The following is a 17,229-nucleotide window of genomic DNA, read 5'->3' on the forward strand; positions in this document are numbered from 1 at the left end:
TCTTTCTTTATCACTACCAGAAAAGCAAGTCTGGGCAAGTCCCTTAATCTCTAAGTCAAGTTTCCTTATCCAAAATTGATCATAAGGCTATACACTTCCCACCATTATTTTGAGGATTAAATAAAATGATGGCTGCAAAAATCTGACATGTGATATATATATGTCTGTATCTGTATATATATATATATATATATATATATATATATATATATACATATATATATAAAATTTTGTCTGCCCTTTGCTCTTTACCTATCTTCCTCTGTGTGTGTGTGTGTGTGTGTGTGTGTGTGTGTGTGTATTTCCTAAGCTTGTTTTCACACATTTCACACAAATTGACACATATACCAAATTGACACATATACCAAATTGACACATATTTCACTACCAAAGATATTTATTAGGTCTGAGATTTTGAAATATGACCAGCCAAATTAGTATCTACTGAGCAATTTTGTATACAGCATGATGAGAGGTTCAAAGTTAGAATCTTTGAGCTCTATCAAAGATATAGTTAAAACTCAAGGCCTTATATAAAAGCCCTAAATGGCCTTACTCTGCTGTATTCCAAGAGTTGTATTTTTAAAAACATTCATGACCTCAGGCTAGCCTTATCTTTCAGGCTGCCACAACTTATTTAGTGAAAGTTCATAGAAAAGTTCAAGGAAAGGATGACAACATTTTGATTGGCACAATAGATGGGATGTTTGTAATTTTAATCAAATTTAAATTGAAGACATACTTCAAATGATATGTCAGACTAGTGTTACTGAGTTAAAATCTAATGACAACCACTGTCGTTATTAGTTAAGTGTAGCCATCATGCCTATAGCAATAAATGATGACACTTAAGAACATGCAGAAACAAAGAGTGCAAGTACTTAGAGGAAAGGGAGTGACTAGAAACTCAATTGAACACAGGAATGTGACCTGGATTTAATCTATTTACCAAACACAGAAGCAATTGTGTTTGGAGAAGATGATATAATTGAATATAGCAGTATGTTTTCTTACTGTCAGAGCATTTATATTTTATAAACTCATCTTGCACTCATGCAACAATGTATTCTTCATATTTAATGTCATTATCTCTACCTACTTGACAGTCTGAGCATTAATGTATTTTCAAGTTTATTATCCAACTACAAGAGAAGAAATTTTTAAAAATAAGATTTTAAATAAGCTTGTGGATTTGAAACTGCAAGTGTGCTACCCTTATTCTAATTGTAGAATAAAGAATGATTCTTTTATCGGATACATGCAAAATGGAAAATAATGATGAGGGATACATCTAGAATTATCTAATTGTATGATAGGCATTGGATTTTTATAGCCAACTGAGGAAATGTACTTAGATTGTAGATAACCCTTTAATAGAGTAGCAGACTGGAATATACTCTATATTTTTCATGATTTGATTAAAAATAAGCCATGAAAATAAATAGGCTCAAATGCTAGTGACTCATTTTTGCAACCCTAGCTGTTCAGGAGGCTGAGATCTGAAGACTGCATTTCAAAGCCAGCCCAGACAGAAAAGTTCATGATCTGTCAGCATTGCTATGTCCCAAGCGCTGTATCTGGTGCGTTATTATTAAGAAACAAATGCTTACACTGACAATACATGATTAACCTGTATTATTTTGCTAAATATTAAACAATCTCACTTGTTTACAATGAAACAGATAATAAAGGTACAAATTGAAAATGCAATCCATGTCCTAAAATGGTTTCAGAGCTAGTAAGAGGCAAAGTTAAGATTCAGATGCAAGAAACATAAGCTTTGGAGTCCATGCTCTGTGCTCTGTGCTGTCTATCTAGTAAATTATTTTAGTCATCATTGGTAGTATTTTATTAGACAATGTTACTGGTTGATTTAGAAGTCCTTTGTTACATAGAAATTTTTTTAAATTACAAGTCATTTTTCAATATTTATCAATATTAGCAATATTGAGTACCTTCTAAAACCTACATATAAATGTATGTTGTGATGCTTCAATTTTTACTTTATTCTTTGGTTTTCCTAAATCCCTCTAGAGTTCTTTTCAGAAAACTTACTTGGAACTTCAGAAATAGGATCTTTTACATTTTAGTTGTGGAGTAAGGGGTCTTTAGATATTCTTAGGTAATAGAACTACGATTATATTCAACTGGAATGCATTTTATTGTAACAAAGAAGTAGCTTTAATGCACTCAGATTTTCAGTCCTCACTGAAGCCCTAATCCATGGCTCAAGTAAACATGATGTGGTTAGCCAGACAGGTACATACTTATGGTACAGTGCATAACTCCTTCACAAAAAGTGAAGGAGAAGGTATTCAAGCTGGAGAATGTTTCCCAAATAACTCCCAAATGAGAAATGACTTCCCCAATGAGCTGTGAGCTATGTACAGGTGTTTATATTAAATGTATTTCAGGATCCTTCTTGGCTTTGATTTGCTAAGAATCTCTTGGGTAGGTATGGCTAGTCACTGTGGCTCTCATTTGTAATCCTAGCTAGTTGGGAGGCTGAGATCAGGAGGATTGCAATTCAAAGCCAGTCTGAGCATTCATATGAGACTCCTTCTCAACCAATATCTGGGTACAAGTTTGTCATCCCAGCTGTATCAGGAAGCCTCAAATACACAGACCATGGTACAGATATGTGCCCATATAGTAAGTGAGGTCTTATATAAAAGAAACAAACTAAACAGTGCAGGATAGACATGGGTGACTCATGTAATCCTAGTACTTAAGAGACTTAAGAATGGGAGGATCATAGTTCAGGATCATCCAAGGCAGAAAAATTAGTGAGACCCCTTCTCAACCCACAGTTTAATGCAGTAGGATATACCTGTCATACAAAAAAAAATACATAGGAGATTAAGACTGGGAGAGTTATATTGCCAAGCCAAGCCAGGCAGATACCACAAGATTCCATCCATAGAAAGGAATCTAGAAAGGGTGATATGTACCTGTGACCCTAGACATACTATAAAACCTACAGTAAGCAGGTGCACAAATGGTGGGAAGTGAGATCTGTCCTAAAAATAAGCAGTGAAAAACAGGACAATAGGTTTGGCTCAGAACAATCATGCAAATCTAGCAAGTGCAAAACCCTGAATTCAAGCCCCAGAATACCACCAAAAATAAAATGATAAAATGGAAAATAAAGTAATCAAGGCAAAAATAAAAAAGGCTGGAGCACTAGAGCACTTGCCTAGCAAGCATGAATCCTTGAGTTCAAACCCTAGTACCCCTTAAAATAAAAACAGATACATGTGTACTCACATGTAAATTATGTAAAATCTACTTTACATAATTGATATGTTTATGAAATGTGGCATAAATTTGTTTTATCAAGTCATTTAAACGAATGACAAGAGGTGATATTTGGTGATCATACCATGTGTAGCATCACCTGAAATAGTAATAAGAAATATTACTTATTTCCTATTTGTTAAGGTTTTAAATGTAAATGCATAAATAGGATATGTGCTTATAAATAATAGGTAATAATTTCTAGCTGGTTTTTATTATCTGGTACCATGCTATTGGTTTTCACACATTATTGAATGAATGAGTGGATGAGTGGATGGTAATTCTAATTCTCTATAGGCTGAGAAAAAAGTTTCTAGGTCTTTGTGGCCTACAGCTACAAAGGAATACCTAAAACTGGATATTGAGAGGGATTTATGCTTGCTTAAGTGAAGGACGAGGTTAAACAGGGACAGAGTATAGTCAAGGGATAATGAACCTGATGGCTTAGTTGGAAGAGTGCTCTAAACTAGAGTAAGTTAAGACAAGGAATTTTGGATGGTATCCTACTATCTATAAATTCCTCTGTCAGAAATCAGTTTCAGGGAAAGGATTATTTTTCCTTTTCCTTTGCACAGAATCTAGCACATAAGATAGGATCAGTGTTGTTGCCTGGTAGTGAACAACTTTAAAACATAGATCTAAGATTCTATTTAGGCCATGAAAAATTGATGTAAAAAAGTCAGATATATTTGAAGAATGTGAGATGCAATAGAGGAGAATCTAATACAGTTTGGGTGCTCTTGCAGATGGGAGGAGGCTGAGAGAGAAAATAAAGTGGGTGGGTTTGTTTGGGAATGGAAAAAAAAGTGATGATTTTAGAGGTACTATGAGAAAAGAATAGTTGAGATTAGATTTCCCTTTTTTTTTTTGGTCCAGTTTTGGGGCCTGAACTCTGGGCCTGGCCGCTGTCCCTCAGCTCTTCAGCTCAAGGCTAGCGCTCTACCACTTGAGCCACAGTGCCACTTCTGGCTTTTTTCTTTTTGCTTATGTGGTGCTGAGGAATCGAACCCAGGGCCTCATGCATGCAAGGCAAGGGCTCTACCACTGAGCCACCTTCCCAGCCCTAGATTTCCCTTTTATTCCATCTGAAGTCAGTTTCCTTAAAAGCAGAAACATTTTTTTTTTGTTTAAGAGACTTATCCAGGGAGTAATAGTCTCAGGTGAAACATGTAGGCAGGCAAAAGAAGAAGCACAGAATAGGGGAAGAAGTATGGCCAAGCCATGTGGTCCGGTGATGTCTAGTCCCAGTGAACTATGAAAGACACAACAGAGTGGCCCCTCCTTGAAGTAGAAAGACTGCCCTGAAGTCAGTCACAGGCCATGGGCTCTCACCGTTGTTAGAAGAGGATAGGTAAAAACCTGAAGATATTTCCTGGCTAGGTTCCTTTCTGCCAAGGTCACTTCTCAGGAAAAGGGTGCAGCTGTGAAATGGCAGCAGCCAAGACTCACAGCAGCTGGAGTTTGGGGGTTTGCTTGCCTGCTAGAAAGGCACCTTGTCGGGGTACCAACTGTTGTAACTAAACTCTACTCTAGTCTTTTCAAATAACATCATGCCAAGAACCTTCTAACAGCTTTCCAACACATCCCAAATAACATATAAAACCTTGACCTTGACCTACACAATCTGGCCTCTTTCTGCCTTTGGCTTTATCCACATGAACTCTCAGAACTTTTTCTTTTATAAAGATGCCAAGTTCATTCTTAACTACAGATGTCTGGTATTTGGTTTTTATTCTGCTTGAAATACTCTCCCCCCACAGATTATCACAGCAAACTTCTTGTGTAGGACTTGATTTCAGATGCCTCTTCTTCAGAGAGGCCTTCTATTTCTTGTCCTTAAGAGATTGAGAGATGTTCATGGTACTCTGTCCTCTTGATAGATGTTACTAAGGTGCATTGGTGAATGGACAACCAATAAATATAATTGAATGAATAAGCAGTTAGAGAGACAACTGTGAAAGTAGAAAAACTGACAGAAATGAGAACTGTATGAAGTATACACCAATGTATGCAGAAAGATGTGAAATTTTGGCTGCAGACATAGAGAATTTGAGATAGTACAGAAGACATATGATAGTGGCAGAGTATACTGAATTGAGTAAATATCCAAGCTTTATCACATATTACCTGCAACTTAACTTACTACTCAGTACCTCAGTTTCTTGCCCTACAAAGGAATATAATATTACCTCTATCATGAAGTGATTGGGAGGACTGAATGAATTAATAACTACACATCACATAAGATAATGTCTGGCTAACAGGAAGCCTTGTTTTCAAATGGAACTTATGGAACTCTGCATCTGGAGGAGATATTTTCAATGCTGGCCAGGGACATTTGAGGAGCTGATCTCTCAGGGTTATGTGAGGGCTCTGAGCATACTTTCTGGAATTTGGCCTTCTTGGCTGAAGTAATCAAAGGGAAACCCTTCCATACTTAGAACTCTAAATCCAGATCTAAGACCTCTTTCCTTTGGCCTTGGTGGAAGGGGTTCCTTGCTGTGGCTCATCTCTGATTTGACTCACTGTCTTCCATTGCTTCTCAGTGTCCACTTCACATATGTAGCCAGGTTCTCAGAGACACAGTCCAGTAGATTCTGTTTTTTCTGGTTGAATTCAGACTAATGTAACAATTAGGAGCTCCAGAGCTCCTAATAAACTGTAGGATTTTAGGAAGTAGGGGAAGAAGTTACTATTTACATCTATGTACTAAAGCCTGGTAGAAACTTTGTAGATGAGAAATCTAAGATTCAGGGATGGACACTTAATCTAATACCATTAAGAAATGGATCTGGGATTCAAACCTAGTTTGAATGCAGAATTTACACTTTTCCCACTATGCAAAGCTTTCTGAAGGCATCCAGATAGTGAGGAAACTCTCCTTAACCCACAATACTTCATTAGTTTTATTCTTTCATTGAGAAATGTAACTTTTTTAATTTTTCAGAGAGACAGACCTCTTTCTATTTGTTTATTGAGATGAAGTCAATATAACAAAATTAGTTGTTTTAAAGTGAAAATTTTAGTAGTATTTACACATTCACAAGATTTTACAACAACCACCTCTGTCTGGCTGTAAACCATTTCCATAATTCTCAAAACTATTTTCCCTTTAAGTTTCTCTCTACTTCCCTCTCCCATATCCTTAGGCAAACCTCAGTCTACATTCTATCTCCTTGAGTTTATTTATTCTGAAAATTTTATATAAATGGAATTATACCACATATCACTTTTTATGTATGGCTTGTTTTTCACGTAGTAATGGCTTTTTGAAGTTCCTCTACATTGTAGCACATATCAGTATTTTATTCCTACTAATGGCTGAATAATATTTCATCATAAATATATAACAATTTGTTTATCCTTTTATACATTGATATGCATTTGATTTCCACTTTTTGGCCATTATGAATAGGGATGCTATGAGCATGTACACATATTTGAGTACTTGTTTTCTTTTTTATATATTAGTGAAGCCATTAATAGCTAATATTTTTAATTCTAATTCAATAGAAACCAGAATCACTTGAAGTTGTGAAATGGAAAATGTATTAATTTATTTCAATGTTTTTTTCTTTTTATGAAATTAAATTCTGCAAGTGTGTGTGAGAGAGATGTAAATGTTATTTAAAATTAATATAGGCATTCTGAGACTTGAAGTTTATTAACTTCTGGTTTGTGTGTGTATCAATATTAGCCAACTTTTATGTAAAGTACTAGTTCTAGGCCAAAGAGATTATTTTTTTAAGGTGATCACCAACAGAATGGGGTTATTTCAGTTGATCAAACAAGTAAATACAGCTATTTTCAGGTTTTGTAAATAAAACTGTCTCATTAGGACAATAAAGAACAGATGTAAGAGAAATCTTTGTTTCTTTGTATGTAAAAATGATCTAAATAAAATAGCTCAGGTGAAAATTATTTATGAAATGAAACCTTGAAAAGTAAGGAATACTGACAGCAACTTTGTATGCACTGATCAGTGCTTCTGTTCTTACCCCTCTATTTTCGAAGTGATACATAGTAATTTATTTGCATTCCCATTTATATTAGTGGGAATTTGGAAGTTAAATTCTAGCATATATCCTTTGAAATGTGTAGGTCAAAGTAAGCTGTAAATGAAAACCTTTTTCATTTTCAGTGACAGAGTTTGAATCTTAGAAAAGTACTTTCTAGGTCATTCTAATTACAGGAAAGCTACAATGTAAAGTTACTGTTTGAAGATCATCTACTTTAAAGCAGCATACAAAAGAGATCATATTAAAAATAGAGTTTTCACAAGAGTTCAGGACCCACATTGTTGTATAGTAAGCAAAGAACCTGGGACCTTGCAATGGAGCCTTGCAGCTGGGTGTGAGTGATCAGTATCAAGGCATGCTAAGGTGAATTTTAATTAGGACTAAATTGTGGTATTACTCTTTCATACCCTGAACATCTGTTCCCTTCAGAAATGATGATTTATGCAGGCTATCAGAGCAGACAGCTTGCAAAAGCTTATGTCACGGTTAGTGGGAAGCTGGTGGTAGCATTTCAGAGAACCAGCATCGAAGTGGAGACTGGCCAGTATATGGGGTATAGGTAACAGGGGGGTATGAAAGTGTGATGAGTCCACTGTTAATTTTGAAGCCAAATATTGACTTGATTTTTAAAAAATTATCTTCCAGACCATCTGTTGTTAATGAAGAAAGTAACTTGGACAATGAAGGGGCTGATGCTTCCCACTGATGTCAAAAGACAGAAAACCAAGCCTGTTCTTTCTGTTAGAATGAAGAAGCTCACTCAGAAGACTGCAGTCCGAATTCTGGTCTTTAAGAATGGCATAGGGCAGGATGGGCAACCGATTACAGTGAGAAAGGAGACAATGAGAAAGGTAATATTCTGTGGTAGATTGAAATCTGAATCAAATTTCAAAATGTTGATGGCTTTTGAAATGTTATGTTTTCCCCTTTAAATAGCAATATCAACTAACAAACTCAAAAATTAAGAAAGTATTACAACATATACCTTAAACACTTACCTGTTTAGAAGTGTGTTTTTTCAACTACCAGCATGAATTATCTCAGCAAAGAAATGATGTTTGTTTGGTCACCACAGAAGCCCATTTCCCTGGGAAAAAGTTACATTTGCATAGAAGGAAGTTTCTAGATGCTTAAATATCTTGTACAATGTTTACATTGAAGTCACTTTAAACCAAATTCAGAATCTCAAAACTGCCTCTTTTTATTTCTAATAAAATACTTTAAACCATATTTGTTTTATGAAATTATAAGCCAAGTTGGAAATAACAAAAAATTGTTCAAAAATACTCAAATAAATATAAAAATGTATCTGGATAGGCCTAAGATTATGTAAAAATCAAGAATATTTTAATAAAGCCAAATTTGAAGTATTACTTATAAATACAAGCAATATGCTTTTAGAAGGGGCTACACTTTCTGTGGCATGTTACATAGATATTCAAAACTATGGAAGAACTGGTGGAAACCTGGAAAAAAATTATAAGTCAGGATTTTCTGATCAATCTTGAAGCTGTTTAGAAATAGTAATAAGACTTCTCTAATTTGGCCAGGGGTAGGGAAAAAACAAAATGCTTAAATAAGGATAAAGGTTAACCTATTGTAACAATGAGATGTACAAGACACTATGTTGAAAACGAACTTTACGAACTTGGGGGGGGTAGTTGTGGAGGTGGGATGGAAGGGATGGTAGGGAAAAACAAAGGAGGAGGTAACAATGCTTGATAGGAAATGTACTCATTACCTTGCTCATATAACTGTAACCCCTCTGTATGGTATTTTTACAATAAAAATGTACAAAAAGAAGAAAAAAATAAGTCACTAAAATTTGTTAAGAATGTACTACAGAAATAGTAAAACAACCAACCAGTGTAGACTTGTGCTCTGGCTCACTATGTACTAGTTATAAGGCCTTGGACGATTTAGTTTCACAAAGTTCAATGAGGATTTCATGTGATCTGATCTTCTACTAGTAGTATACACCTTGCACTCAGAAAGATATTTTTTTTGGGGGGGTCCGGTTGTGGGGCCTGACTCTGGGCCTGTCCCTCAGCTCTTCAGCTCAAGGCTAGCACTCTACCACTTGAGCCACAGCACCACTTCCGGCTTTTTTTTAACTGCTTATGTGGTGCTGAGGAATTGAACCCAGGGCTTCATGCATGCAAAGCAAGCCCTCTACCACTGAGCCACCTTCCCAGTCCCAGAAAGATATTTTTAAAGAAATTTTCTGTTCTTCAGGAATCATAAATATACATATAATAATATTCTTTGACTAAGAGTTAACAATTATTATGTTTGAACTAACAGTAAACAATTATTAAGAACACGAGGTAAATGCGTATAAGGTTCTACACCAGAATATTGAAATTTGAATATTGTGAGGTGAATAATTTTCTAGACATTATAAAAATTTTAATAAAAATAACACTAGTTTCATAACTTGTCATGTTTTTTGTGTGATTGTTTATAACCACAGGCTGTTAAGAATGTTACAAAAGAAGTACAAAACCTAAGTTTTATTTCCTTCTTATCTGCAGATTTGGTTGGTGAGTACAAGAAAGGATATTACATAGCACAGAAAATTGCAAGCCTGTTGTAGCATCTTCTTCCTTAGAGATTTTGAAAAATAGAAAAGAAGGACATATCTCGGATTGTTAAAATGCAGTCATTCTTAGAGAAAGATACTAGAATAAATAACCTCTTGAGCTCACTTCAGTTTGATCTCTGTAATTCTATGCCTTAGTGTTAAAATTGGAGCAATAGTCATTCTTACAGATTACAGTTCTTAGCTGAAAGGTTAGTATAAATAGAAATGTCACTGCTGCTTTGAATTTTGTCTCGAGACAGCAATTTATTTGAAACTCCATGATCAAGGAAGTTTTCAACTTCCTTATTTTCCTTGTATATATTGTAGAATTTTAGGATTTTTCTTAATTCATAAAACTTATAATAATATATAATTCAGTAATTAATATATTTGTAGGTACTTATGTAAATATCATTTTCAACAGTAATTTAAAGGAGGGGAAGCAACAAAAATTTAGAAGGAAAGAATGATGCTAGCTATTCATTTTGCAAATACAATTTTATTTTTGAAAGCACTTTTAACCATGGGATAATAGACTATTTATAGATTACTATATGCCCATTACTACTTAGCTATTTATAGGTTACTTATTGCCAAATAAGTAATAGAAATAAGAATCTGGCTTATTCATAAGAAAAGCACTGTTCTCTTGCATGATATAATATTAGGAACATTAGCTATTTTTGGATTGATACTAAGTATTATAAAAGCACAGTTGACTGTACGGAAGTAGAATATGGTGGAAATTATTGCAGTTGGATGAAAGCAAAAAAAATTACTGGAGATGGGTGGTAAAATAGCTCAGTCAAAGCTGAAAAGTCCTCTGGAATCTCAGAATGAAGCCAAAGAGAAAGAAAAACTATTTTAATCATAATTGGAGAATCAGAAGAAAGCCTACTCCCACCTAAGGAGAGTAAGTTCTTAAGAACTTTAAAATGAAGCCCAGAATGAGATTTCATCAATATAACTCTGGAACTATTGACTATCCATTTAAAACTTGAATCTGATAGTTTTAGATGTATACTACAGCTTTTAGTAAGCACACATAGGATTGTTTGCTTCTGTAGGGTGCCTATGAAATGCATGTATTCATGGGCTGCTAAAGGATTTAAGAAAAAATTGTGGACATTATGTACCAAGATAATGGAAAATGCAAAGCTGCAGAGTCCTAATAAGATTAGCATCATGGTGGATGCATTGTATTCTTTCCTCATTATCTCTTGGGTTCAGTGACAAAGTGGTGTTAAGTTGTATGAATAATACCCAGAATAGCATTTCTCTTATGAACTATATGTTTATTTTTCCCAGAAATATTAAATTATTTTTTACTTGCTTTTTGCTTAGTTTTTTTGTATATTGCCACTGCCACTATGAAATTGCACTGGTGAAGAAAATAATGAAAAAGATAATAAAATAAATGAAACAATAATAAAACCCACTTTTTGCTCAAGTTTGAGATACTTCCTTTTAGCCATATATATATATATATATATATATATATATATAAAATGAATTATCTATATGACTATCAAGGTATAAATAAGCAATAGACTTTGTTAGATACAGTTAAACCAAAGGAAAATCCAGGCTTCTACAATTTTTTAAATCACTTGTTTATTTGAAAAATAACTAAATAAGGCTAAGCAGACATAAAACATAAAAGTTTAAGGCCTAATTCAACTAAAAAAAAATAAAAATGTGATTGTAAACTCTTTACACATAAAAACTAGTAACTACTAGTTTTTGATTTCCTGATAATCAAAATACTTTTGGGAACATTTTAAAAAGATTCTAAAGGGAGCACCTGGAGAACACAATTTGATTAAGGAAGCTGACGATGAGTTCCGACAAGGGAGGTCACTCACGCATAATTATAGTATATTGAAACTTCTTTAAGACCTTTACATGAAATATGAAGGAAATTTTGGCAATAGTGATAATTTAAAAATTAAAATGACTTTTTATGGCACAGATTAAAATCTGATTAAAAACAGGAAAGCATGTTTTTAAATAAAGGACTTTATAATATAGTTTATTCTCAAGAGGCAGCAACTAGCCAATTGTCTTATTTAACATGAAATTTGCAGTTTATATTTTTGGAGTATTTTAGACTATTTCAAGCAATTATTTATTAATCATATTTTTTCTTGACTGTAATTCTAAGAAACACAGAAGTGTGAATTTTGTCAATAGAAATAAAACTGAATGAGGATTTTCAGTTTAAAGATGTATTCATTTTACCAATGATAGCTAAAGCAAGTCCTTAGAGTCTTTAACATTTTATTTAGGGACAGTGAAGGCATAAATGTGCTATTAAATTTGAACTGGTAGATTTATTTCTGCATTATTAATATTGTTTTTACATTTTACATGTACATTAATATGTTGCATGCATTTTAATTTCTGAGAACATTAACATAAAATTAATAGTTAAACTGAAGGGCTTATTAGATTAGTCTCTGTATTTACCTTATCACTAAAGTGATGAGTTTTGACTAGTTTTATCTATTTTCTGGACGTTAAAATCATATAATTTAAAGAAATCATTTATTTAAGAGTTCTCAGAAAACATATTTCAGAAAAAGTGGGTCAATTGGAACAACTAGGACTAGAACTTATTTTATAACTTCAAGAGCAATTTTTTTCATTATTTGAAATTACCATAAATACATACCCTCCTACATCTTAATTTCAAGTGTGTGTGTATGTTTAAAAATGATTTTACATAAGTATTAAAAATGAAGACATGAGACATTTGTTTTCAGTCATACAGAACTTCTGGTATCAAATGTTAAACAAATGAAAAACTGAACAAAAGATGAGATAATACTATCAGATGTTATGTTAGAGGAAGTACTAGAGGTAATGCCTGGTAGATGCAGAAAACTAAATTGAATCCTACAATTTATCCTACCTTCTTACCTGGAGGCAATTTTAGACAGTAATTAGAAAAGGAACCCTTACCCCTACCCCCAAATAAAAAAGCACAGTGTCTCCATAAGTCACTGAATTGGCTGGAAATTTGCAGGACAATGCTACAAAACAGGGATCTATTCAGAGAATATTTTCCAAAACAAACATAGGTGTCTCCATATTTCTTTAGGAACAACTCCCCCAAAGCCTGACATAAACAATGACCAAGGAAATAACAACTAATAGGATGTAAAATGTGAATATGTAATGTAATGTACATAGTAATGTAATGGGAGTATCTACAAGGTGGAGAGATGTTTTGTATTATGACTAGTTGGAGAGGAGGGGCTTTATTAAATCCATAGGACATTCATGAAATCTTCAAATAGGTAACCTATATCCAGAAGAAAAGTCAGTCAATGAAATAAAGTTAAGATACTAAGTATTCTCTTTGGTTAACTGTTGTTAAATGAAAACACTTAAAACTATTTATAAATATAATGTGACTGAACACTTAAAACTATTATAAAAATAAAATGAAGATAAATGGAAAGTAAAGTAGAACACAAGGAATTTATAGATTTGAAAAACATACCATCAAACCCATCATTAGATAGGTTTAACAACAGTGGGACATTAAAGGAGAAAAGCTCCATGAACTTCAGGATGAGGGAACAAAAATGATCCAGACTCAAATATGGAAAAGAATAAGAAAAAAAATCCAAGACAGAAGCATCAGCGATTCGTAAAATCAAATCAAGCAGTGGAAAAAAATGGATAACTCATGCTTTGGAAAGATTGGGAAATGATGGCCAAAACGTCACAGACCCAAAAAATTGGAAAGAAGAAAACTAGAGTAACGACAGAAACCACATTGTTTTAAACAGCGATAAATAGAAAAACTTAAACTATGTATAAATAAACCGACAGGGATGAAGAGGGACTCACTAAATACAGTGATACAAGAATAAAGCTGGATGAGTCAAGCGGAAAAGGTCAGATAATGTGATGTCAGGAAAATGAACCCTTAGATATGTATTTAATGTTTTTTTTCTTTCATGCATGTGTTTCTAGCGCATTTATAAGATTATCTCTTTGTTGCTTTGTATGTCCCTCCCCCACAGTATAACCCCTGCTTTCACTATATTTGATGTCAGTATAACTTGTGGAGGAGATGGGGAAAAACCAGTTGTTTAAGGATACAGGTGGACCTGTTGCAACAATGAGAAGTACAAGTTGTCATGTCCAAAACGAGCTTTACAACGTCGGTGCGGGGGGGGGGGGGGGGGGGGGAAGGGAAGGAGAAGGATTGGGATTGGGGGGGAGGGGGGAGGCTGGGAAGGGACGTGAAGGGTAAACAAAAGGAGGAGGCTGCAATGCTTGGTAAGAAATGTACGCATTATCCTGCCCATGTAATTGTAACCCCTCTGTACAGTATGTTCACAAAAAAAAAGAATAAAGCTGGCTTCTCGTTGGACATAGTGCAAGCCAGAAGGCAATCAATCATTAAAAATGTAGAGACAAGGGGCTGGGAAGGTGGCTCAGTGGTAGAGCGCTTGCCTTGCAAGCCTGAGGCCCTGGGTTCAATTCCTCAGCACCACATAAGCAAAAAGAAAAAAGCTGGAAGTGGCGCTGTGGCTCAAGTGGTAGAGCGCTAGCCCTGAGCTGAAGAGCTGAGGGACAGCGCCCAGGCCCAGAGTTTAAGCCTCATGACCGGACCCCCCCCCAAAAAAAATGTAGAGACAAGTATGTTTAAAGTACTGAAAGAAAAAGCTAGGCAATTGCTTTAGAATTTCACATGCAATGAAAACTATACTTCAAAATTGAGGACAAAATAAAGACTTCCTCAAACAAACAAAAGATGAGATACTCAGACATTATTGTGAACTACATTTTGCCAATAAATTTGGTAATTTAAATAAAAAGGATTCCTAGAAAAATATAAAGTACCAAAACTGATACAAGGGTAAATAAAAAATCTGAAAATCTATATATGTATTGGAGAAAGTTAATTTATAAGGAAAACAAAACTCCAGGTCCACATGATCTTATTGGCAAATTCTATAACCTCTTTGAGGAGGAAATAAGTATATATACAAACCTTTAAAAAAAACATTTTTTTTTCATCTGATGAGAATAGTATTATAAAAAACATTACCAATATCCTCTTGATGATAGATGTAAAACTCCTTCCTAAAATATGAACAGGTCCAACAATAACATATTATGACCAAGAGAATATTATCCTAGGTATCCAAAGTTATGTAACAATAAAAATTTAGTCATTTGGGTGCCAGTGGTTTGGGCCTATATTCCTACCTACTCAGGAAGCTGAAATCTGAGGATTATGGTTCAAAGCCAGTCTGGGCAGGAAAGTCCATGAGACTCTTAATCTCTAACTAAACAGCAAAAAAGCTGGAAGTAGAGCTGTGTCTCAAGTGGTAGAGCACTAGCCTTGAGCAGGAAAAAAGTCAATTGGCTTATTAAAGACTGTATTTGAAAAATAATTTTCATTTCTGTAGATATAGAAAAAGACTGACAGAATTTGTTACTCATTGGTAAGGAATAATCCCTCTTAGAAGATTAGTTTTGGATATTTACTAAATTTAAACTTACAAATTTAAATTTATACTTAATGATGTAAAAGGCAAACAATTTTCTTTTCACATCAGTGACAAAGAAAGGACATTCTCTATTCCCATCTCAAATTAGTGTACTATTGAGGACCTACCCTGTATAATAAACCCTCATATGCTGTTGATTGGATTATAAACTAGGGCAATCACTACAGAAAACACTATAGGAGTTTCTCAAAGCAGTTAACATTTTTATTATTTCAAATTAAATGATAATCCATTTAGAACATACAACATGCTGTTGAAACAGATGTATGTGGAATGATTAAACCAAGAAAATAAAAATATGTTTACCTCACATACTTCCACTATTTTTAATTTTGGCATTAGCTATATATATATATATATTGATAATCAATAGATTTCTAAATTTATTCCTCTCAGCTGGCATTTTGTATCCTTTGACAACATCTCCTCATTTTCCTTGCATGAGCCTGCTAGCTCCTAGGAACTAGCTTTCTTCTCTCTACTTCTATAAATTTAATTTGTTTAGATTTCATATGTAAGTGAGGTCATGCAATCTTTTTCTGTGACTGGCTTTTTTCACGTAATGTCCTCTAGTTTATTTCTCTAGTTTATCTCTGTCATTGCAAATCATATTAAGTCCTTCTTTCTAAAGACTATGTATTCTACCATATATATTACCTTATTTCAGTACTTCTTACAATGCTAAAGAATTAAGATAAAACGGTATTGAAATAAGAATATTCATAAAGAGCAAAAAAACAAAGTAGAGGTAAGGAATAGACACACACACACATACACACACATATGGGTGAATCATTCTTCATATGGTAGTTCAGTGGAGAAAAGACGTGTGTGTGTTTGTGTGTGTGTGTGTGTGTGTGTGTGTGTGTGTGTGTGTGTGTGTGTGTGCTGGTATCATGACTTGAATTTAGGGTCTTGCACTCAGCTTTATTGATCATGACTGGTATTTTATTACTTAAACCATACCTTTAATCCAGCATTTTTGCTGGTTAATTGGAGATGGAGTCTCACAGATTTTTCTGCTCAGGCATGAGATCTCAACCTCCTGAATAGCTTACAGTCATGAGCTACCAACATCAGAGAGAAAAACATAAAGAATCTTTTTCACAAATGTTGTTCAAAAAATTAGATACAAGAAATTAACACAGAAAAAATTGGTAATATGATTATAAAAATAAAATAATAGATATCATAAAAATCATGGGAGAATTTTTGTACCATTGAGTAGACCAGTATTTCTTAATTAAGAAACAAAAACATAAGCCAAAAATTATTAAATGTATTTTATCCAAATTGAAAACCTTCTCTCCTAAAAGTAGTATTAATGAAGTTTAAAGGCAAGCTATATACTATACAGAAAACATATCTATCAAAATACTTGAATTCAGCTGGGTGCCGGTGGCTCATGCCTGTAATCCTACCTACTCAGGAGGCTGAGGTCTGAGGATCACTGTTCAAAGCCAACTTAGGCAGGAAAATCCATGAGACTCTTTTTTTTTTTTTTGGTCGGCCGTGGGGCTTGAACTCTGGGCCTGGTCTCTGTCCTTCAGCTCTTCTGCTCAAGGTAAGCCCTCTACCACTTGAGCTACAGCGCCACTTCCGGTTTTCTGGTGGTTTATTGGAGATAGGAGTCTCATGGTCGTCTCTCCTGCCCGGGCTGGCTTTGAACAGCGATCCTCAGATCTCAGCCTCCTGAGTAGCTAGGATTACAGGCGTGAGCCACCAGCCCCTGGCTCTCCATGAGACTCTTATCTCCAATTAACCACCAGAAAACTGGAAGTGATGCTGTGAC

General features: G+C 34.4%; 1 protein-coding gene across 1 annotated transcript in view; it reads left to right on the forward strand.

The window, feature by feature from the left end:
• The window catches only part of Dcdc1 (doublecortin domain containing 1), a 323,039-nt gene that overhangs the window by 7,288 nt on the left and 298,522 nt on the right, over positions 1-17,229 (forward strand). Inside the window, 1 exon segment of the mRNA XM_070032669.1 lies at positions 7,962-8,167. Within this exon segment, the coding sequence (XP_069888770.1) occupies positions 7,962-8,167 (206 nt within the window).

Source organism: Dipodomys merriami, unplaced genomic scaffold (genome assembly GCF_024711535.1).
Source record: "Dipodomys merriami isolate MVZ:Mamm:240054 unplaced genomic scaffold, mDipMer1.0.p SCAF_21, whole genome shotgun sequence".
Classification (NCBI taxonomy): domain Eukaryota; kingdom Metazoa; phylum Chordata; class Mammalia; order Rodentia; family Heteromyidae; genus Dipodomys; species Dipodomys merriami.